The following is a 24,613-nucleotide window of genomic DNA, read 5'->3' as shown; positions in this document are numbered from 1 at the left end:
AAAAAATAATAATCAATGCTGATTATTTCTTTAACCAATACAGAAGCTGATCTTCCTTATTGTCAGAACATTGCTGATGTAACGATGATTAAAAACAAGAAACTTATTTTTTTTAATGAATTTTTTAGCACTTTCAATTTAAATTCCTTTCAAGTCAAAACTCTATCTGCACAGCTATACCACAAGTATGTGAAACACATTTTTTTTTTTTGTGACACTGAACCAACACTTTAAATGTTTATGTGAGCTCCTACTTATGCAAGGAAGCGCTCTTGCTTCCATGGTTGAACTTCACAAAACCACACAGCTTTTGGGCACTCGCAGTACTCGCAGCAACAGGGAGTACAGCATGAGTCCCAAAAATGTCCCACAGGGTGGAAAAACAAACTCTGGATGTCAAATTGAGGAACCCAAAAACAAACATGCTGTGTGTGTGTGTGTGTGTGCTCTCCTTGTGACCAGACAACATTATAAATGAGCTGTTTATGGTACAACAGCTTTCCTGCTAAAGCAAAACAAAAGGCAAACAGAGGCTCCAAGGTCCTGCCATACCACTGGTGATTTATAATACAGAATTAAAGGAAATTTTTAATTCTTTAACACAGTATCTTTTTTCCCCAAAGTATATGTGTTATATATTGATATAGAAACATAATTACAGAATCAGCTATAGTGTTCTGAAAGGGGTGGGGGGGGGTTATATTTGTCTTGTTAACATTGTTAACATTTATTTCATTTAAGTTGCTGAAATTACAAAATGTATAGAGAACCAACATGGAAACATCAACATGATAGAGTGTGATAGAGTAAGCAGTACATTATGCTAACAGAAATGACTGAAAGTTTTTTGAGTTTGATATAGTGAGAGAGAAATTCTTTTTCTCCATCATAGCACAAAAATATGACCCCATCACCAATATTTATAATTTATATGAAATATATAGTTAATTTACTCCAAAAGTATACTTTTCTGTTCTTTTGCAATACACAGCATAGTTTTTCTTTTACCAGGTAAACATAGATCTAGCTCTCCTGGCCTGGCTTTCTTTACAAATATTAACATCTTAATTGGAATACTAAGGTCAGTTTGCTGGATAATAAGTTAACATGTTTAGAAGACTGAAAGTAGTAAAGATAATAAAAGCTAGTGATATTTTGCAGTTTTCAAATCGATAACCAACCGGCAGCCACCTACGGAAAATGTATATTTCCTGACCAGCTGGTGAAAACCTACTTGCGATTGCCACAGTCACCTGTAATTTGTGTGGAACACCCCAACTTGTATGCAAACATTTGCCTAATGCTCTCAGAGTGGTTGTGAAACTTTGAAACATGTGACACAACCTGGAAACTGACGGTTTGCCTTCAAAGTAAAAGCTGCACCTTTTGAAATACAGGGGTTGGACAATGAAACTGAAACACCTGTCATTTTAGTGTGGAAGGTTTCACGGCTAAATTGGACCAGCCTGGTGGCCAATCTTCATTAATTGCACATTGCACCAGTAAGAGCAGAGTGTGAAGGTTCAATTAGCAGGGTAAGAGCACAGTTTTGCTCAAAATATTGCAATGCACACAACATTATGGGTGACATACCAGAGTTCAAAAGAGGACAAATTGTTGGTGCACGTCTTGCTGGCGCATCTGTGACCAAGACAGCAAGTCTTTGTGATGTATCAAGAGCCAAGGTATCCAGGGTAATGTCAGCATACCACCAAGAATGACGAACCACACCCAACATAATTAACTGTGGACGCAAGAGGAAGCTGTCTGAAAGGGATTATCGGGTGCTAACCCGGATTGTATCCAAAAAACATAAAACCACGGCTGCCCAAATCACGGCAGAATTAAATGTGCACTCAACTCTCCTGTTTCCACCAAAACTGTCCGTTAGGAGCTCCACAGGGTCAATATACACGGACGGGCTGCTATGGCCAAACCTTTGGTCACTCGTGCCAATCCCAAACGTCGGTTTCAATGGTGCAAGGAGCGCAAATCTTGGGCTGTGGACAATGTGAAACATGTATTGTTCTCTGATGAGTCCGCCTTTACTGTTTTCCCCACATCCGGGAGAGTTATGGTGTGGAGAAGCCCCAAAGAAGCGTACCACTCAGACTGTTGCATGCCCAGAGTGAAGCATGGCGGTGGATCAGTGATGGTTTGGGCTGCCATATCATGGCATTCCCTTGGCCCAATACTTGTGCTAGATGGGCGCGTCACTGCCAAGGACTACCGAACCATTCTGGAGGACCATGTGCATCCAATGGTTCAAACATTGTATCCTGAAGGCGGTGCCGTGTATCAGGATGACAATACACCAATACACACAGCAAGACTGGTGAAAGATTGGTTTGATGAACATGAAAGTGAAGTTGAACATCTCCCATGGCCTGCACAGTCACCAGATCTAAATATTATTGAGCCACTTTGGGGTGTTTTGGAGGAGCGAGTCAGGAAACGTTTTCATCCACCAGCATCACGTCGTGACCTGGCCACTATCCTGCAAGAAGAATGGCTTAAAGTCCCTCTGACCACTGTGCAGGACTTGTATATGTCATTCCCAAGAAGAATTGACGCTGTATTGGCCGCAAAAGGAGGCCCTACACCATACTAATAAATTATTGTGGTCTAAAACCAGGTGTTTCAGTTTCATTGTCCAACCCCTGTATGTTGTACTTTGCTGAGGTATTGTGCTGAGGTGATGTTTGCATTTTTTTCAAGTCTTAATACTTTTTGGCTAGTAATGTACGAGTGTGCGCAGACAACCTCCAGGAACCACTTGCCAACCTGTCAGGGAATGCACATTTTTCCCTGGCAACTGATGATTGTATCACATCCAATATGGCAGACAACTCTCAAGCAGTTTGCGTGTGGCATCACGTGAGAAACTTCTATAGCGATTATCGCTGCTGTTAATATGGGCTACAGTTGTCTTGTGAACGGCACTGTAAGTCATGGATACTCCCTCCAAGTACACCAATCAATTAATCTATCATTTTTAATTAGGTCATGTTGATTTATAGCCCTATGATAGACCATTGACTGTCCAAGGTGTAACCTGCCTTTTGACAGACAGCTGGGACAGCCCCCCCACCCCTGAACTGGGCAAGTGAAAGAAAATTAATAGATTGATGTTAATTTCCATTATTTTTTTGTAAGTCTCTGCAGAGGACATTTGTGGTGGAAATTTACTTCAGTCAGGACCATGAAAATCAAAAGATGATTATGATTTTCATCAGGAGTAGTCTCTTCTGGGACCTTCTGACACAGACCTGGAAAGCATGTTACCTTTCTATGTTTATACATTCAAAGCCTTAGGCATAGAGAGCAGAAAAACCCCAGCACAGAACAAAGCAGCCATCAATGACATATGACACTTATCAGGTCAGAAAATGTAAAGGAGGAGGTGGGGTGGGGGGGGTGGGGGCACACTAGTCTGCACCTGCAGCTTGCAGATGCACAGCAACTGTAGGCAGCCTGACACAGCTTTAACAGCATGCCCTATATGAGATGTGCTAATTGGATGCAGCTAATGGCTGAGCTATTAGCTGGTACTGGGCTGATGATTTGACAGGATTGGAGCTGAGCTTTTGAGCAGCTGAGTTTGTAGCCTACTTGAACTAACTAAACCAAACTAAACCTTAGCATATGTGTAAGGTTTAAGTGCTCTAATTGATACACTAATATCAACAGTTGGAGATATTTGTCTGAACTATATATTTCAGTGTCTGAATTAATATTATTTGCTATCTATCATTTAGTTTTAATAATTGATAAGATAAGTCATGGTCATATATATATATTTTTTTTGCATAATAATGAAATCAGAGTGAACAGTAATCAAGGGTATATTGAAATGACAAAATTTGAACATGACCTTGCAAATATTAATTGGAATCAGATAACTTGGATTTGTATTGTAATTTGATGACTTCTTCTTTAACTGAACTAATACCAAAAGTATGAAATGTAAGCAAAGGAAGACAACTTTACCATGGTTTGTGAAATATAGACATATAGAAAAAAGAAACTAAAGGTCATTATGTTTCACTTTGTAAACATAGATCATCTAGCAGATAGGGAATTAAATATATATAAATATAAATGGTACATTTATTACAGATAAGAGTTCTATGGCAGAAGAATTTAATAAATAATTTATACAATCAGTAGAAGAATTAACAAAAATTTCTTTCTTTAGTTGTAACTAATACCATAATAGCTGTATAATCATCAGATTAATTTCCCATTCAAGAAGTTAATGAAGCAGAAATAATTAAGAAATTACAAGATTCTGAAGCAAAAGGTATATATGGTTTAGATGTTTGTTTCATTAAGAAATACAGAAATTTATTGATAAAACTGTTCACACATCTTGTAATGTATCAACCAAAAATATCAGATTTCCAAATGAGTGGAAAAAAGGAAGTAGGTGGTATTCCCCAAGGTTCGGTCCTTGGTCCATTGCCACTTACTTTGTTTATCAAGCTTTATGCAGATGATGCAGTTATTATGTACCAACTACTTCACCTGGTGAGCCAGTAGAAACTCTAACGGCATATTTGGATGATATCCAACACTGGCTGGAAAATCATCCTGCACTGAATTTTGAAAAAAACCCAAAACAAACCAAAAACAGTTTCTGTGTTTTTCCACCTGAAGATTTTAAAATCAAGTTACATAATGAAGAAATGGATCAGATTAAAGATTTTAAGTTTTTAGGAATAATCTTAGACACAAATTTGATAAGCCTGTAAAGATTTCAAAGATGGTCAAGACTAATCTAAAGTGTTTAAAGTTAAGTTAGTTTTCAATTTATAGTGTATTGTGGTTTTATGGAACTAAATTCTGTGACTTTGTTTGGAATTAACAATAGTTATAAACTCTATGTGTAGCACATTGGTTTCATGCTGTGTATTGGAACTATGTCCAACTACATTGCCCCTTTTAAATCAACAGATAAGAAATATTGAATTTAATGCCTTCGAACTGCCTCTAGTATAGAGTGACTCCCGTTGGTCTTCTGACTGTTATGCCTGTCATTTTCAGGGTGATCATTTTTTATAAGTTTATATATATATATATATATATATATATAATATATATATATATTTTTTTTTACCTTTTATAGAGCTAGTTTCTCAAATTCAGTAAACTTAGTTGGATTTACATCCAAAACTGAAAAGAATGAAAATGAACAGCAAAAGTAAATGCAAAGTACTACCAGAATGATCAGTTCCATGCATATGGAACTATGGTTTCTGGTATGAGGCATGAAATGATATAAATCATACATAAATCATAGACATGAGATCGGAAAGGTAGCTAGTTAGCTTAAATATTTGTTCAACCAAACATCAGTTTACTAACATTTTTAAGACAGTTGGGGAACTTAACGATTTGTAATGAACATTAAAATGATTAAAATGACAGTTTCACACAGCTCACCATGGACATGATTAATCTTAATTGCAGCTATGGACATGGAGGCCTTTGATTGATGATTATAAATGATATTCTTTGTGCGTGTGTGCTTTCAAGATTATTTTATTTTATTACAGATGACCCTTGCCTTCTAAAATGTGTTTCTCAAACTTGATATTGATGCCAGATTTAATATACAGGCCATTTTTTTAATGTGTAATGTACATGTATGTTATCCTTACTGAAAATCATCTCAACAATCAATCCTAAACATAACATGGCTCATCAACGCATCGCTTTACAGTGTGCACCTTCATTTGAAGAATGACGTATCACATATTCACTCGTCGTAATTATTTTTATATCCACAGAGTTGGAGCTATAAATATCCAGGATTTAATGCCTGGAAAAGAAGCTGATGTGTAAATCAATACTTTGAGTGCGATTTTGAACCTAAATCTCGGGGTGTGTTGTCTGGGCCATAAATTTCATTGTGTAGGGAGCCATTTACGCACATTTACATGGAGACAGGATGTTGATTGCTGGATTGCAGAGTTACCGAGCGCCACGATGGGGAAATTTTGAGAGAGGCAAAGCACTAAAGAGTTCACAACCAGATCCGCATTAGGTCATAAATCTTTCTCAACTGAATAAGCACTCTTTTTATTCTTCTTCCAAATTCATCATGCCTCCCCCACCCCCAACCCCCACGTGTCTCTGTGTCTCCTTCCCTGCTGTCTGCGGCTTTTCTCATCTGTCTCCCTCCTGCTCTCTGTCTCGCTCTCTCTTACTTTTTGTCTTTACTGGATAATGAGTGCGATGACAGTAAAAGTTTCATCATCAGCTTCCATCCTATTATGCTGTTATTGGATCATGTTTGTTTTCGGTGAGCCTAAAGGAAAGAAGAATGCAGAGCTGAGCCACACTGGAAAGCACAGCCCGGGACTCACTGTCAGGTTTTTGTTGCAGCTTTGTCACTCATAGCAAAATATTATTTCACTCGGCGTTGATAGACTGAATGCATTATTATGGATGCAAAAATAAGCAGCCAATCAAATGATTGCTAGGTAGAAATTATAGTGAAATATGTCTAAATAGCATATTTCCAAGGTTGAAGTGCTCTAACTGATACACTGACATCCAGAGTTGGAGGGATTTGTGTTTCTATTTGCTCTCCTCTAATGTCATTACCCAGCAGACTCGTAAGTCTAATTATTCAACTGGAAATTGTTGCTTCAAAAATGTCATCTACGAGCTCTTCAGCCAAATATTTGTTAATTTCCCTGCCCTAATTAAAAGAAATAATAAACCCAGCTGAGCTATAGCTCCATCAGGATGAATGATTTCCCCATTTAGTAGAACACTAAGTGGCCAAAGATTGAATGACTTTTGGACCACTCGCATAGTCAAACATGGCGAACGCAAATATGAATTATGAGAAGCGATACAATTATATTAAGTAACAGAAAGGTTAACTAATTCAATTTAAAGTGGAATAAATCATGTCCCGTGCAAGAATCAAACCTGTCATCAACAATGGAAATTGGCCTTGGTTAATTTGGTAATGCCTCTAAATGACTCGCCTTATCAGCCCGATGACATATACAGCCCCGTCTGTGGGAACGGGTGACAAATTGGCCGCTTCCATCAGACTGCCTCTGATCAGACAGATCGATTCAGAAAATATCACCGCAGCCTTGGGATCTTCAAAATTGAGAGGAAGCATCAACAAAGCAGAGAGAAGAAAGAAAATTCACAAACTCTTGCACCTGATGTCAGAACCGGAAGGAAAAAAAGAAGGAAAAAAAAAAATCAATACCCTGACCCCAAGAGAGGGCCACTGTCGCGTATGTGAAATACCAAATAACAATCACCTTTACAAGCCTCCCGGAGGCTCATGATAGCATTATTTGAGCAGACACAACATATTACAGACTCAGGGTTATGGATGTTGTCTGCTTGTTTTGTGGTCAGTTTGCAGAACTAATGGTGTTTGTGGTTCAATACGAGAGAAAGCAAAATGGCATCATCTGACGTTTGTCCTTTCTTCCTACCAGCTTTGTTCAGTATTGCAGACCGATTCAGTTCAATCATAAGCCGCATGAAATATAATCAATTCAACATCACTACATGGTTTTACTGCTGAAACAAAATCCCTCCCACACCCTTTTGTGCTGTCTGTCATTTGGCTGGATTTCACAGGGTTTGTCTGATATTTAATCTCAAAAAAATCATCTGTCAGTCGTCTTATTGCCATTTTACAGGAGATGCTTTGAAACAGTGAGGGGAAGCTGGCACTAAGCCGTCAGTCAGGTTCTTCAAGCACAGCCGTACTTGTATTATCAACCAAAAGCCTTTTATTAGAGCCCACCCCTTCCTTTCACAAACACCAAACCAAGCAGCTGTTCTTCTGGCTGCACTTCAAATAAACAACCTTTTAGCTATGGGATTTACTCAAATAGAACACTTTGACAGGTATGCTTGTGTTTAAGTCAACAAACTTATTGCAAACACTTGGCACCTTGTCATATGGAGGAAACAGCCAAAGGAAAAAAAAAATAGATGAAAATAGAATGAGAGGCAAGATGCACTGTGATGTGCATCTTAAGGGAACAGCAGCAGGTTACATACTCAATATGAAGTTGCGTAAATGCAGTTACGCCAATTAAGGTCCATGTTTGCAGCAAGAAGTGTTTTCAAGTGTGTCATTATTGTAGTTTTCCTCTGGCATGTGTGTGTGTGTTTTTTTTTTTTCGTTTGTTTTGTTTCATTTAGAAGAACCTTAATCGATTAGCATTTCTTAATTTTGGTGTCAGGTCCTATTTTACCATTTTGACTGTTGCAGTTGGTTGGCTGCAGTGCAAGCTATTTGTGCCCAGATGTGCAGAATGCAGAGCACTGCTGTTTCTGCAATTTTTTTGTATGCGTGTCACACCCTGCATTACATTTTCTTCTGTTTATTGACCTTGACTGTGAGGAGTGATACTGACAATTGCCTTCTGTTCTTTTCTGAACTAAATTTTTACCTCAAATCACAAGATACACAGACAATGTCAAATACACACACACACACACACACACACACACACACACACTCAGAGCAGATGCTTGTGTCAGGCCTTCCACTGCTGTTTCTCTCAGATGTGTCCACTGAAGCATCATATGAGTCGAGCTGGAAACCAAGACTGAGACTAAAAAAAGGTATTGACCCCTTACAACGGTCGGTCAGCTCAAAGCAAAACGTGTTTAAACGCTGAGTGAATCTGAAAGAGGAAAGTCACAATCCAGCAACGAGGCTCATTGTGTTTTCAGTAGCGATGCATGTGGAGTGCCGGCCCTTACCTGACAGCTCTTCTCCAACTTCAGTGATCTCAAATTAAAGTAAAAGGAAAACCAGGAGGTGTGTCTGAGGATGCCCGGGAATTACAGTCTCAACACGTGTCCTTTTCATATCAGTGCTGAACACTCTGACAGCACACATGCAGTACAGGCTGCTCTGCAGACTGTATTTTTGCATATAGTCCTGCGTGGTCAAAGGTTTTGGAAATTTTAAGAACTCAAGATTAAAGAGCAGCCCTTATAAATGCTGCTGAATGGACAGTAAGTTCCACTTTCACAGTAGGCAGTTATCAATTTAATAAAGTTCTTATATTTTTCCAAAATGTGTATATTTTTGCTTATTATGGTTCACATATTACTCTTTGTAAAACACTTTTATACCCATAATTTTAACTCTGTTCCAAACTGGTTGTTTCTGTGTCTTTAGCCTTACCTGTAAATGTAAATGACCCGCTGCTGCCAACACCTCTTTCCGACAAAGGTCTGTGATGGACTGCACTGGTGCAGAAATGGATCTGTTGGAGAGCCTACAGTAGCTGCATTTCTGTGATTAATTGTTTTGCTATGATGCTGTGAATAGTCATGTTGCTATCAAGGAAATGATGAAGCTCTGGATTTTCAAAAAGGTTGCACAGCAGCTAAATGGGTCACTTACGGACTTGGCTTCCTGTTAAATGCTTTTCAAACAACTTTACTGCTGAAGGGTGGCTTAAGAAAGAAAGAACAACTCTGAATTGTTATTTAACACCTCAAAATTGAAGCGGGCCTTTGTATGCAGCGAACTAAAAGGAATGGCTTGTGAAAATTCAGAGAATCGCCTCAGAACTCAAACTGCATGATTCGTCCAACCAACAGCCGAAACCCGGAATTTACTGAAAGTAGAACCAGCTAAACGCCATGCTTAAAAAGCTGCAGTTTTTACACATGCATCTACCTATATATAACTAAAATTGTCATGCAAATGTCAAGAAGTACAGCCCTTTCCTCTGAAATGCAGGGGCATGCAATGGGCTGTCAGCAGGGGCGAACAAGAACAAGACAAGCAGGCCCACGAGAAATCAGAATATATAAAGTGTAAAATAAATAGAGTGGAGAAAACTGGCATAGCAACCATTGGGCACAATTTGTAATCTCAGGTGCCTCCTTTGCCCTCATACTGAAGCTGTTACAGGAAAAGTAGCACTGCACAAGAGCCTGGAAGTTGTTTTGTATTGAACAACTCTTTTGCAAAATGGTTAAACTGTTTAGTCTCTTTACTTACATAAAATGCATAAATCTACATAAGTAAAAGAAGAAATGTTTAGCATCAAAATGTGCTAAAAGTGCTGAAGTAAAAATACTCATTATGGAGAATGTCCCTTTTTTCATTACCTTTAAATTGTAGAATACATATTTTAAAATGTGCAAAATAATAAGTAGCTAAAGTTTTAGAATAAATGGTAATCTAATAATCTAGTCCAATGACCTGTCATATTTTTGGTGTGAGAGAAGTAAGTAGAAGTTTTGGTTGGAACACTTTATAATCTCAGAGGATTATTCAGAAACCATAAGTGTCAGTCTAAGAGTCCAAAAACTTTGATATATAAATTGGTGAAGAAATTTATCTTTGATTTGATTTGTACTTCAAATAGTGGAAGTGTTTTGGGGGGTTCTGTGCCTGCCAGAGGGTTGGGACTGTGTTTACTCCGATACAACTAACAATGCTTTAACCATCAGAATTGAGCGTTCCTCTGGGCGATCCAATCTAGCACCAACCAGGTACCGAAGAAGTATTGTATATGGTGTTGACTGCAGGGCAGACGTGAATGCAGCATTCTGTGCCTCCTAACGCTCTCTCTGAGTGATCATTTTTGTATGTAAATATGAAAAAATCACAGCACAGCCACTGTAATTAACTTGTGTGTATGATGCTTGTCAGACAGTGCTGTGATTATGAAGTCAGGATTTTAGCAGTGCAGAGCAACAGCTTGAAAATGGCTCAGAACAGCATAGTCTTAATTGGCCACGTTTGAGTCACTATTTCAAAGTCATCTGACAACAGAAAGAGAAAAATATGTAAATAAGAACAGCTTATGGGGATTCAGCTGTATTAGAATAATGCATATGTGCATTAAAGGCAAACAGGTGTGCAGGGCATGACTGACAACCAGCTGAACTTGCAGTTAAGCACAAAAGCCAACATGAAAATATAATAGGATAATCAACACTCAGCCCTTGTTCATTGACTTCAAATTGGTCTTAAAGTTTCCACGATGCCTTATTTTCTCCTAACATTACAGTTGTGACACAGCTCTGTGGACATATAATCTAGCTAATGGTAATGTTAACACATTAGCCAATCAATATGCTAACACTAAGGATTTCCCTGTTGTTGTGGGGACGTTTCCATCAAATTAAAAAAAATCCACTTGCTCTTTAGTTCTTCTGATGTACAGAGTACAAGAAGACTAATTAGCTCTGATAGTCTCATAGCTGATACATTTTTGTTAGAATTAGCAGCAAGGAAGCAACAATGGTTCACTGCAGCTGATATAGGTTCTGTGCTACTCAAGCGTATCTGTTTGCCAGTCACCCAATACATTAAAATTAAGTTTTACTAAAGCTCTATTAATTAGTCTATTCACCCTTTAAAGATGGAGGGGCACAGTCAGATTCAGTTGGGTTTAGGCTCAGAGAGATAGTTTTAGAACAAATAGGCTGACCATAATATTCAGGCTCAGTTTGGGAAGTACAAAATGATCCAGGTTAACACAGGGAAACATGTTCAAGCTGAGCTCAAACAGAAAACTCAGACTCAGGTTCAGACAGAGAGAGGATTTCTGGCAGAGGCAGAAAGGTTAAATCTTTGACTTACAGTATGCAGACACAAATCCCAAGAGATGCAACACATTCATTTCAGGCATGCAGGCATCTCTGATTTCTGGGTTTACACAAAGTAAAAGGCTTAGATTTAGACAGTCACAAAGCACAGTTTAAGACACAGATTCAGGCTCAGTTCAGATTCAGACAAAGACACGGAAATGCCGGAATGCCGCAGCATATCTTATGATGACATTAACGCACTGGCCCTAGCATGAAAAGGAAGCGCTGTGATCACCTGGATCGAACAGTGTAACTTCTTTTACAAAGAGTCTGTCTTTGAAAGATAGCAAAATGCCATGGGTGAATCAAACAACACGTAGGCATTAGCTCACCCATTACATCAACTTTGATTTTTCACCTGAAGAGCTAGTCTATAGAGCTTTGCCTCTTCAAACATCTATTTTGCCATTGGTTTTGTACAGCTCTGAATATTTCTCAACCTCACCACCTACTCTCTCTGGCCTTTAGACAGAGAAACAAATTTGGGCTTGTGTTCAGAAAGCGAGACTAACATAAGGACAAGTGCAGCAGGCATCTGACTTTGCCTGGTGATCTCTTGAGGAGTGACAGGCTTGTTGGCTGCACAAGCACAAGACAGAGTTTAGACAATCTGATGAATGGTATCGTAGATTTTGAAATGCAAAATGCAGAGCAGTAGAAGACAGTTCCAGAAACGTACAGGAAATTAGGCGAGGAAACAGCAGAGAAGATGCAAACAAGTAAGAGGAACCCATTTAGATTCATTACGATGTACAGTGTTGCTCCCAGGAGAGCTGCTGTGGTGTCATATTGCAACCACCCTGATTGAAATGAGAGGTGATGACACAGGAGTATTGATTCTACGCATATCTGCATTTTCCAAAAGGACAGGTCCGGCTGTATTGATTGACCCCGCACCTCAGGGATAATGTTAAGCAATGTTCAGTCGTCAAGACCAAGCCCATCTTGCAACATAAATGCCTGACAATAAAGAGACAGTGATTGCTCACTAAGCATTATTCAGATCAGACCACCTTGGCCCAAACTGCTGCTGAAACATTATTTTAATATCATGAAATTGCTGGCAAAAATTTCCTAAATGATATAATTGCTTTTATTTATAGTGTACCGTGCTAAGTTGTTGCTTTATACTAATGGAATGAATTAGAATTTGAGTCTGTGCAAGCTACACTACAAGGAGAAGGGAGCTTCAATATACCTTAAGGGTCTCAGTATTCTGCTAATGAAGCATTTGTAGGATGGACTAACAATGTCTAAAACTCCCGTCTCCCACTCCTTGACATTGTAACGAGAGGTGAAGGCAGCATTCCCAATAACTCCGCATAGCCACCTACTTGGGTATTGATTGGCCAGTTATAATGAAGTGTGAACCTAAGGCAGGGTTTGAAGTTTTTTAAGACTTTTTTTTTTTTTTTTTCAAAAAATCTCTATAGGATTGTTCCATAGCTGCTTATATGTGGGTGCACCTTTGTGTGTATGTGAGTGCCTTTGAGAAGATTTCAGAGGCAGTGTAATGTAACCTTGAAATTACGCTGATATGGCACTAACTTTAATTTTGGGGGGATAATGTAATTGTTGTTTGGATTCCTGTTTTTTTTTTTTTTTTTTTTTTAGCATACCACACAATTCACATGCAATGAGACTGGCACAGTGGATGGTCTGCAAAACACAGGGTGTGGACACTAGAAGTGCATTTTATATTTGGCTATTTTTGGGTTATTGAGGGTTATTTTAATTTTGGAATCCCAAGGACTTTAAAATGGATTGAGAAAGACAGTTGTTTCAGGTTAATATTGTAAAATTGAACATGTTAGGTTAAATTCAGTATTAAACTAGTTCCAAAATCTTCACCTAATAATAACCATGTAATCAAGAAAGGTTAATTATGCTTTAACTGCCATAAAAGGCATTTGTATCGCAAGAGTGGGTCTTCTATGAGTCTTCTATGAATTTATCGTGCCACCACCATTTGACATACATGGCCAGTACAATCATTTTTCAATCTGACATACTTTTATTAAAACATTTTCTGAGTTTGTCAATAAAGAATATTTAGACAATTTTTCACCACCCTAATAAGCTGTTGCAGGTGAGTTTTTAGCAGGATTTGACTTTTAAGTCATCCTTCTGGTTAATTGATTGGTTAAACCTCTCAGCACATTCTCTCTGTATTCCAAGAGGCAGCTCTTGATGCTTATCAAGCTGGAAATGGCTTCAAAACAAGAAGAGTTTGGACTTCACCAGTTCACAGTCAGATTAAGTTCAAATGAATGAAATACAAGCCAAGACCAGTGGTCAACAACAGAAATCACTCCAAGAGCAAAAGAAACCCAGGAACGAACTTGGCCCAACTTTAGATGAGACCAAAATACAGTGCTGTGCAAAAGTCCTGAACCAGTCCTCATTTCTTATTTTGCAGGGAAAATGAGAAATAAGTGAAGTGATTTATTGAAACATGAGCAAACATAAATGGAAATACAATACAGTATATAAATATAGTATATAAAGCAAAAATAGAGTTCATACAATTTTAAGTGTCAAATGTAATGGCCTTAGCAGGCCTTCTGTGTGTTCTGTGGGTGTGCCCTGTTTTCCTTCTGTCCTGCCTTCATCTGCCACCCATTTCTCCTGAGGAGCCAGTGCACAGCTGGCTTTACTCAGCAGTTAGCTGCTGTACAGTATGAAAGCTGGCAAAGAGCTGCTCAATCTCTCAGTGTGGGTCAGCTTTAGTACTGTGGTGAGCATAGGTGCAAGTTTCTGAGCTACTAGTGGGTAGTTCTGTTTTCCAGCCTGCAGGGGATTGTGTAGTTGTGTACTTTTATTGTGTTTGACTGCGAGTGGTATGTTTTGAGTTACTATTGATTAACTAGCGCCTTCTGTCAGAAGTGTTTTCTTTTAGTTGATTATTAACCACTTCTTTCCTTTTCAGCATATTTTAGTTTGACATCCTTTGTTTGACTGATGTAGTAGCATAGCTGTCTTCTTGAGTTAACCCCTTTTTAAATAAACATTTTTTTTGAAAGCTTTCTATCCATGGTGCTTTTATTGCTTTTACTATCAATTTTAATAAGATCCCCAATACCACAGCCTTAAATGTAGCCCAAACCATTATACAGCCTCCACCATGCTTTACTGATGGCTGGAAAAACTCTCTCCTGACCTGCTCTGTAGATATTGGCAATGATTGAAACCAAAATTTTCACATTTGGATTCACTCTATAAGACCTGTTGCCACTTTTTTGCCAGCCCAGTTCTTGTGGATTTTGATATATATCTGCTTGTTTCCTTTCCTCAAGAATTACTTAAAGACACCCTTGACAGCCACCCTTCCATTGAAACCATTTCTGAAGAGGCTTTTGTGAACAGCTGAAGGATCAACTGAAAGGTCAGACGCATCTCTCAGGTCCTATATCAGGTCTTTGGTGGATTTTTTTCTTCTTTCCTATTTTGTGTTCTTTCAGACACTGTTCATTTGCTGTAGATAGTTTTAGACCTGCCACTTGTTCTTGTTGTCCTCTGCTTGTCAAGGTTTTTCTTTTTTCTTCTTTCTTTTTTTTAATGCACACCATGCTGAGATCTCCCAAATTTTCAGATTGGACTGAAAAAGTGAAAAGGTGGCCACTGTCCAAAGAAAAAACTTTAAATGAACTTCAGAAAGCCTGGAGAACAATTGGTCAAGACCATTTGCACAATATCAAAAAAATGAAGGGTGGCTCAAGAATTTTGCACAGTACATTAGAATTTCTTGGTTTAAAAGAGAGGAGGTATATTTGGAGCAATGAAAAACCTGCAATCATAAGAACATTATACCATCTGTGAAACATGGCAGACCTGTGTCACTGGCCTGGGTGAGGAAGGCTCAATAATTGGGAATTATTCCAGCAAACTGTTAAGGAAAATGCCAGTGTCCGTGAACTGAGTGATAAGAGAGAGTGAGCTATGGTGCAAGGCAATGAGCTAGTCTATCACTGGGTCACTTTGTCAGCAGTTTCAAAAAAGTCACTGTCTTTGGTAAAAATCCAAGGTGAATATAGTCAGTCATTGAGCTGACTGCTTGTGCAGCTCACAGTATGTTTTCTATCATATAAAAACACACCATCAGGACACATTTATAAAGTTAGCCAGCTAACTTAAACTAGCTTTTAGATGTGATGAAGCTATTCATGACCCTGTTTGTTACACTCATAATCAACTCTTGAAAATATCAATGATAAAAGATACAAAAATTCAGTATTGAGATTTTCATATGGCATACATAGTATATGTACTTACTGTAGTATACAGTAATCCCTCACTTATCGTGGGTGTTACATTCCAGGACCACCCGCAATAAGTGAAAATCTGCGAAGTAGGGAAGCTATATTTATTTTAATACTTATACATTATTTTAGTAGTTATACACTATTTTAAGTTTTTATAAACCCTCCCCACACACTTATATACCATATACAGTCGATGTGTTGAATAAACTCCGGTATCAACTTGAAAAAGCTGATACCGGAGTTTATTCAACACATCGACTGCCCCACCAGAGGAGAGAGGACCCTAGACCACTGCTACTCTCCATTCAAAGATGGCTACAAAGCAAAGCCTCTTCCGCCTTTTGGGAAGTCTGACCATACCGCTGTCCTTCTCATGCCGAAATACAAACAACGGCTCAGGCAGGAACCCCCTGCTGTGAGAGAAGTGACACGGTGGTCTGATCAAACAGAGGCCGCTCTGCAGGGTGCGTTGGATTCAACCGACTGGGACATGTTTCGCAGCAGCGCGGGTGGAGACATCGAGGAGTTTACGGAAACTGTTGTGGGATTTATTGGGAAAGTTGTTGATGACACTTCACTTAGGAGGACCATCAGGACTTTTCCCAACCAGAAGCCGTGGGTGGATAAATCTGTCCGCGACGCCCTGAGGTCCCGCACCGTTGCCTACAACTCCGGCCTCGCCTCTGGGAACATGGAGGACTACAAGGTTGCATCATACAACGTCCGCAGAGCGGTGAAAGAGGCTAAACATCGCTACGGCCACAGACTGGAACAGCAACTACAACAGTCTGACTCCAGGGGACTGTGGCAGGGACTACGCACCATCACGGACTACAAAGCACCACACACACACCCGGTGAGGGCCGACGCTTCTCTGGCTGATGAACTCAACATCTTCTTTGCGCGCTTTGAGTCGGGAAGCCGACAGCCCGCTGCGCTCCCGGCCGGAGGGGCGGAGACACTCACTGTGACGGAGCGCGACGTGAGGAGGGCGTTTAGACGTGTAAACACTAGGAAAGCGGCTGGACCAGACGGTATTAGTGGACGTGTCCTTAAGACCTGCGCTGACCAGCTGGCACCTGTGTTTACACTGATATTCAACCTCTCACTGAAACTGTGTGTGATTCCCACCTGCTTTAAAAAGTCCATCATAGTCCCTGTCCCAAAGAAACCACACCCCAGCAGCCCCAATGACTTCAGGCCCATAGCACTCACCTCTGTGGTGATGAAGTGTTTTGAGAGACTCATCAAGACATTCATCACCTCCTCACTGCCCACCACCCTCGACCCACTACAGTTTGCATACCGGCCAGACAGATCCACAGATGACGCCATATCCTTCCTCCTCCACAAGACCCTTTCACACATAGACACTGGTAAGGGGAACTATGTGAGAGTGCTGTTTGTAGATTACAGCTCAGCATGCAACACCATAGTTCCCTCCAGGCTGGTCTCTAAGCTGCTGGACCTGGGCCTGGGCCCATCCCTGTGCAGGGGGGTTCACAGCTTCCTGACCAGCAGACCACAGGTGGTACGAGTGGGTCACCTCACCTCATCCTCCCTCACCCTCAACACTGGATCCCCCCAAGGCTGTGTGCTCAGCCCTCTGCTGTACTCACTGTACAGTACACCCATGACTGCGAGGCCACGTCAGAGTCCAACGTCATCATCAAGTTTGCTGACGACACTGCTGTTGTGGGACTAATCTCTCACAATGAGGAGACAGCCTACAGGAGAGAGGTCTCCCGCCTGGAGAACTGGTGCCAGGAGAACCACCTCCTGCTCAACGTCAGCAAAACGAAGGAACTGATCGTGGACTTCAGCAGGAAGCAGCAGAGGGACTACCATCCACTTGTCATCAGTGGTGCTGAGGTGGAAAGAGTGGACACTTTCAAATACCTGGGAGTGACCATCTCACCTGTCCTGGACTCATCACATAAACATCACTGTGAAGAAGGCCAGACAGCGTCTCTACCTCCTCAGGCGGCTGAGAGACTTCAAGCTCCCACTCAAGGTGCTCAGGAACTTTTACACCTGCACCATCGAGAGCATCATGCGTGGGAGCATCACCACCTGGATGGGAAACTGCACCAAGCAGGACTTCATGGCCCTAAAAAGGGTGGTTCGTTCAGCTGAACGGACCATCAGAACCACCCTCCCCAACCTGCAGGACATTTACACCAAGCAGTGCAGGCTGAGGGCCATGAAGATCCTAAAACAGCCCAGCCACCCCGGACACTCTCTCTTCTCCCTGCTCCCATCAGGCCGGCGTTACCGCTGCCTGAGGACTAAGACTGAAAGGTTGAAGAAGAGTTTTTACCCACAAGCCATCCGTCTACTCAACTTTGAGCCCTAACTGGACCATTATTGCACAATGTAAATATTATAATTTATAAAAGTGTGTATAGTGTATACTATATAGAGTATAGTGTATAGTGTGAATTACTTTTTTTATTTTTATCCTTCTTATTTATATGTGTGTGTATATATGGTTGCAGGTACAAAATACATTTCGCTGTGCATTGTACTGTGTATAACTGTGCATGTGACAAATAAACACTATCTTAATCTATCTTAATCTTAATCTTAATCTATACATTACTGTACAACACGTACTATGCATGTGAAGAACGAGTACAGCAAAAACCCGCAAAACAGCGAAAATACCGCGATAAGTATTTTACAGTAATATTGATTGAAAACCCGCGAAACAGCGAGTCCGCAAAAAGCGAACCGTGAAGTAGCGAGGGATTACTGTACAAAGTATAGTTAGTATGTCAGAAGGAATAGATAAGGACATGAAGACTAGAATCAACAAAGGCAGACACCACCCTCAAACCCATCTTAAGAAACCTGGAAAAATCTACGCCTCGCAACAAAACCCCAGTTGTTCAATTCAAATGTGCTAACCCTCCTACTGTATGGATCAGAGACACTAAAGTACTGGATGCTAAGCTACAAAGGCTAGGCTACATATGCCTGAGACAGATCTTACAAGTCTGCTGGCCTGAGATGATTTCAAACAAGGATCTCTGGAGAAGAACCAGAGAGATACCAATAACTGCTATCATTAAACAATGGAAATAACAATGGATTGGCCACACCCTCTGGAAGGACCCCAACACTGTCTGCCAAGCATTGAACTGTAACCCTCAAAGGAAGACAAAAAAGAGGGAGACCAACTATGACATAGAGAAGAACCCTCAAGACAGAACTTCGAAGCATTTCCATGTCATGAGGAGAAGGCAAATCAGCCGCCCAAGACCGAACCAGATGGCGAGATGTGATGTCAGCCCCATGCCCCCATTGGAGAGACGAGGAATAAGTCAGTCATACATAGTATACAGTACTGTATAATGTACTATACTAAATTAAACAGACTACCTACCTATAGTTATATTAAAAAAAAAAAAAAAAAAGTAAAGCAGCAACCACATGATATCACATTGACTTTGTACTGTTAGCAAATAATTCATTTCCCTCGATTACAGTTTAATCTGCTCGGGGTCACACTGATTTTGATCCTTTTTCCTAAATGTGTGTTGATGTGTATATTTTTGTTCTCTTAAACAGCGGTTTTATTTTGGCCAGGCACACACACACAAAAAAAAAACCCTTCTTGCTTTTATAATAATGAAATCCTAAATGTACTTTACCGCCTCCACCACAAAATTTTCATACCATAAAGGACTCGGATGCGTGTTTGTGTGCATGCTTTTTATGCCATTTTCATTGTGGGAGCCCTACATTTATTTGAACTGTGTTTTGCATAACTGCCATCGCCTGAAGTCACTCCATCTGTGAAACTCAAACAGCATGAACAAAAGAAGAAAGGGGAGATGGGAGAGAAGAGAGGGAGAGACTTAAATGAGAAAGTGCTCATGAGAGAGTGAGCAAGAGAGAGAGAAGATGGATAAGAGGAGTAAGAGGAGAAATAGAAAAACAGAGAAGGGATTAGAAGCAGAGGGCAAGTTTCAACTGTAACCTTGGACATGACTATGTCAGGCAGCAAAAGAGTAAATTAACCGTGGTATTTGTTTACCAGCTACTACTGAAGTGGAACTGTTTATTTGACCCCTGGGTGTACAGTGTGGTATATTCTCTGACTTACATGTGACCAAGTGTCTGTGTGTCTGTATGCTCAAGCACACATGCCTGACTAGCCATGTGTAATTGAATACCATTTTAAAACTCTCCGAACAAATCTTCACTGAGTCTGCACTGCTGCAACTTCAAAGTGACCTTGTTAGACTACTGTAGTGTGACTGACTCACTATGGTGGTTATTCCAGAACCATATCAACTGTAATAGCAGACTGCTGACGCACAAGTGCCGAGGTGGAGCGTGCCTTTAATCATCTCTTAACGAGAGTACTGATGACATGTACAGCAGAGTGTTATCTGTCCTGTATGCCTTCGTGTCCCTCAATAATTCAGCTGGCACGGAATAAGGGAGACATGAAACAAGTCTGTTCACCAGATTAGCACTTAATTAATAAAGTTTAGGTGGTTTCAATATTTCAGCAAGTCTGCATTATTCAGTTTAAATATCTGTCCTAATTACTTCCCCTCAGGCTGATCTATGACTTTGTTTTTTCTCCCTGTGGGCTTCATGCCTCTAGACCAGGTCTGCTATAAATAGAACTTTGTGGAGACTCCTTCCAGATCTTTACCTTGCTTCCCCCCCTTCACTAATGATCATTAGATGTGACCTGTCCAAACATGCTGCACTCACAAACACACACTTTAATGGGAGAAGTATTAGAGAGCATGTTGAAGTAAAAGAAATAATGAGTCGGAAGCAGACATGGCATGCATTATACAGTTGTGGAGAGTTTGTGTAGCTCAATAAAAGTCATTAGGTTCTGGACACACACATCTGGGCTGGAAAATGAAGCTAATTATGGGAGTGCTGAAAACTACAGTTCCTCATGCGGCCACTTGAGGCCGACTCCAAAGTGAGTCAGACCTCCGAGGTTTCTGTTAAAATGCCCAGTTTGCTTTAGAGCAGGAATAAATATGTTTTTTGGATCTCTCTGCTAATTTACCCCTACATAAAAACAGCATATGGGTGTTACTGCTTTGGCTGACAATCACCTTTGTTAATTTAAATCATTAAACCCAGTGGCGGCTGGCCAGTAGGGGGCGCTTGGGCGCCGCCCCCTTTAAATTGTTTAGATAATAAATGATTTCTGAACTGCAAAATACTTAGAAATGTATTTATTCATACTGTGTGTCCAATAGACATGTTAGAATTTATTAAAATAGTAAATACATAATTCTATTTAATTGCTCACATTGTGCACACTTCCTATCCTATGTGCAGGGCGCCGTTCTAATGAGAGTGTATGTAGACGCATCAACTTTTGGCAAGCAGGTGATCTGAGGCTGACTTTTAATTGGTTATTTAAGGTTTTCCACAGGGCGCAGTGCTCTGCGTCCCGGACACACCCATTCTGTTGTGTCATTACTGGTAGAGTGTCAGTACTGGCTAATTTTTTTTAAAACATTGTGTGATTGGACAATCCCCGATTCGACTCATTAGCGCAGCTGCAGTTCGTTAGGTCATTCACGTTTACGTTTGCAAAGTGGAGTAGTTTCAAAATGAGAGAAAATTCTGTTTTGTCTTTACAAAAAAATGCTTTTACAAAGCGTTCACTTGAAGAAAAAAACAGGATAAAGGAGCTTGGACCGGATCGTCCCAATTTACAAATTCAGCAGCAGGCAAGTGATCGTGGACGATCCTACACGCGGGCTTTTTCCAGCTCTTCTTATGACAAGCGGAGTTGGCTAGCTGGATGTGATGTAAGCAATGCCTTTTACTGCTTTCCGTGTTTGCTATTTCAAAGTTCTGGCACGGAGGCAATGTGGACAACAACTGGGGTAAGAGACTTAAAACATCTTTCAGAAAAATGCAAACGGCACGAAAACAGCCGCAGCCACCTAGACAATGCAATGAAGCTAAGTTTTTGGGGGAAACTTAGCATTGCTCAACAGCTAGATGAAGGCTACAGGATTGCTGTTAGAAGGCACAATGAAGAGGTGACAGAAAATCGGCACATCCTTTCTAGAATAATAGACTGTGTTAAGTTTTGTGGAGCCTTTGAGCTGGCCTTGCGTGGTCATGACGAAAGTAAGAGCTCTGAAAATCCCGGGATCTTTCGTGGGTTGGTTGATTTTGTTGCTTCTCTTGATGGAGTACTAAAAGAGCACCTTGAGAATGCTACTGTGTTTAAGGGAACTTCGAAAACTGTGCAGAATGAGCTACTGGACTGTATGTTTTCTGTTCTGAAGGAGCATATAATCAAAGAAGCACAGAGCAGTGATTTTCTTTCAATCCAGGCAGACGAGACTGTGGATGTTGCTACGCAGTGCCAGCTTGTGCTTGTACTACGCTATATCGATGCCAAAAACACTGTGCAGGAAAGGTTTTTTGAGTTTATCCCTCTGCAGTCGGCTACAGCTGATTCCATTGCTACAGCCCTAAAAGAACGTCTTGCAACTATTCTTCCTGAGGATCAAAAGGCTAAGCTAATCTGTCAGGCATATGATGGAGCCAGCGTGATGCGAGGTGCCACTGCAGGTGTTCAGAAGAAGATACAAGATGTGTACCCAAATGCCCACTACATCCACTGCTATGCTCATCAGCTCAATCTAATAATGCAACAGGCTACTTCTCACATAACCAAAGTTAGGTTAGAAAAAAAAATTCTTAGTGGATTTTCCAGCTTTTTTTCCAGATCATCCAAGCGCACAAGCGTTCTTGATAAAGTTGTGGCCCACAGACTACCAGCATCCAGCAATGTCAGATGGAACTTTCACAGCTGTGCCATCAATACTGTGTTTGAGCACAGAGAGGACCTCATCCGCTGTTTCCAAAGCATACAAGACTCTGGTGAGTTTGACCCCATTACCATCAGAGAGGCTGGAGCATTTGCCATGCTACTGGAGGATCAGGATTTTAAGTTCTTTCTGCAACTTTTCCACCATATCATGCCTCATGTGGACCTTCTCTATGCCAAACTCCAGAAGAAGGTCATAGATTCAGTCTGTATCCAGGAGAGCATCCAACAGTTCCAGCAGGACATTCAAAAGATCAGGTAATTGTTTAAATAGCTGATTTTTTTTTTCTTCTTCTTCATTATTATAATATTGTAAGTATTTCTCTTTGGCAGAAATTCTCTCCACTCCATGGTTGGACAAAGCAGTGTAGGTAGTAGTCAGCCAGTGAAGAAGCGTCGGACACTCAGTGTAGAAGACCATGAAAGGATTGCTGCAGAGGTGAGTTGTTGTGGAAAATCACTGTTACACTGGTTTATAGTAGTGTTATTTAATATATTAGGAAGATGTGCGTTGTAGTTAGAAATACCTTTAGTTGTGTCTATGCTGTGTAGGTATGTTGATGTAATGTTTGTCAGCAAGATATTTTATTATTTAAGTTGTACTGAAGTTTATGGGTAATGGGGAATAAAACATTTGGTTACTGAATTTTGTATAATCTTGTCCCACAAAAATGCTGTAACACATTTCATAACACAGCCTTAAAAAATGGCAGCAAATGTTATTAAATCAGTAAGTTTATAAATAAAATGTGTTCCTTCTTTCTATGACTTAATAGAAAGGACAAAATAACATTTCATATTTAGAATGAAAAATGTGATTATAAAATCATAATCTTCATGTTTGTCCTTCTCTCAAGGTCTGTGATATCATACTGGGACACACCAGGGAGCGCTTTTCTTTCACAAACCACCTTGTTAGTGCCACACTCCTGCAGGGGGACAGATTTGAACAATACAACACAGCATTTCCTGAAGATGCACTGAGCAACACCTTAAAAGCCTATCCAGTGCTCAATCGAGGTAAGCTGAAGACAGAGCTTACTCTCATCTACAGCAAGGAAGAGTTCAAAGCCTGTTGTGGTGCTGTGGGCCTACTCCAGCTGTTTATGGAAAACAATCTAGAAGAAGTCTTTTCAGAAACTGTCACGCTCTTGAAGATCCTCATCACCACACCCATGACCACAGCAGAAGCTGAACGGTGCTTTTCAACTCTGAAAAGAATCAAGACTTTTCTGAGAAACTCAATGACTCAGGACAGGCTGAATGCATTGGCCATGTTGTCAATGGAGAAAAGACTAGTCACAGAGATGACTGACTTTAACAAGAATGTAATTGAGAAATTTGCAGGGCAGAAGGAAAGGAGCACAAAATTCATGTTCAAATAGTGCTATTTTTTAAGATTAGTTTTGTTTGTTTTTCATTTGTTTGTTTGTGTGCGCCCCCCTCAGTTTTTTTAGTACCAGCCGCCACTGATTAAACCTGACCTCTTGATTGTGTCTGTAGTAGTGGTGCCTTTTAGAGCATTTTTAACAGAATTAGCAGACAAATAAAATGGTTTGCTGTGCAGCCATTTATTCTATAGCTTGTGTTATTTATCAGCCACTATATATATATCTCTGTGCACTGCATCCACACAGTCTATGGGCCCACGTTGCTAACAAAGCTTGCTACTGTTAGCTGATAACTTAGCATTCCTTCTCATCGAATTGTGGTAACTTAAAGCCCTTAAAAAAACACAACCTAACATCCAGAATGCCAAAGGTGAATCTTCTACAGCAGTGGCTGTGTTCATCTTTTATATACAGTCTGGTTTGAAATCAGAATTTACTTGCTGCGAGGTTCCTGGTGGAACCACTGCATCACCACCATGCTGTGTTGAAATGATTTC

The 24,613-nt window shown here is 40.3% G+C and overlaps 1 protein-coding gene across 1 annotated transcript; it reads left to right on the top strand.

The window, feature by feature from the left end:
* The first annotated feature begins 21,371 nt into the window (after nucleotides 1-21,371).
* On the top strand, nucleotides 21,372-24,261 carry LOC115779415 (uncharacterized). The gene is made up of 4 exons (XM_030728061.1): nucleotides 21,372-21,766; nucleotides 22,612-22,983; nucleotides 23,059-23,164; nucleotides 23,583-24,261. The coding sequence occupies exons 1-4, from the start codon at nucleotides 21,696-21,698 to the stop codon at nucleotides 24,108-24,110; spliced, it is 1,077 nt and encodes a 358-aa protein (XP_030583921.1). The 5' UTR covers nucleotides 21,372-21,695; the 3' UTR covers nucleotides 24,111-24,261.
* The last annotated feature ends 352 nt before the right edge of the window (nucleotides 24,262-24,613 follow it).

The sequence above is a fragment of the Archocentrus centrarchus genome, chromosome 4 (assembly GCF_007364275.1).
Source record: "Archocentrus centrarchus isolate MPI-CPG fArcCen1 chromosome 4, fArcCen1, whole genome shotgun sequence".
Lineage (NCBI taxonomy): Eukaryota > Metazoa > Chordata > Actinopteri > Cichliformes > Cichlidae > Archocentrus > Archocentrus centrarchus.
The sequence above is the reverse complement of the archived record's forward strand: the minus strand, read 5'-3'. Positions and strand labels throughout refer to the sequence as shown.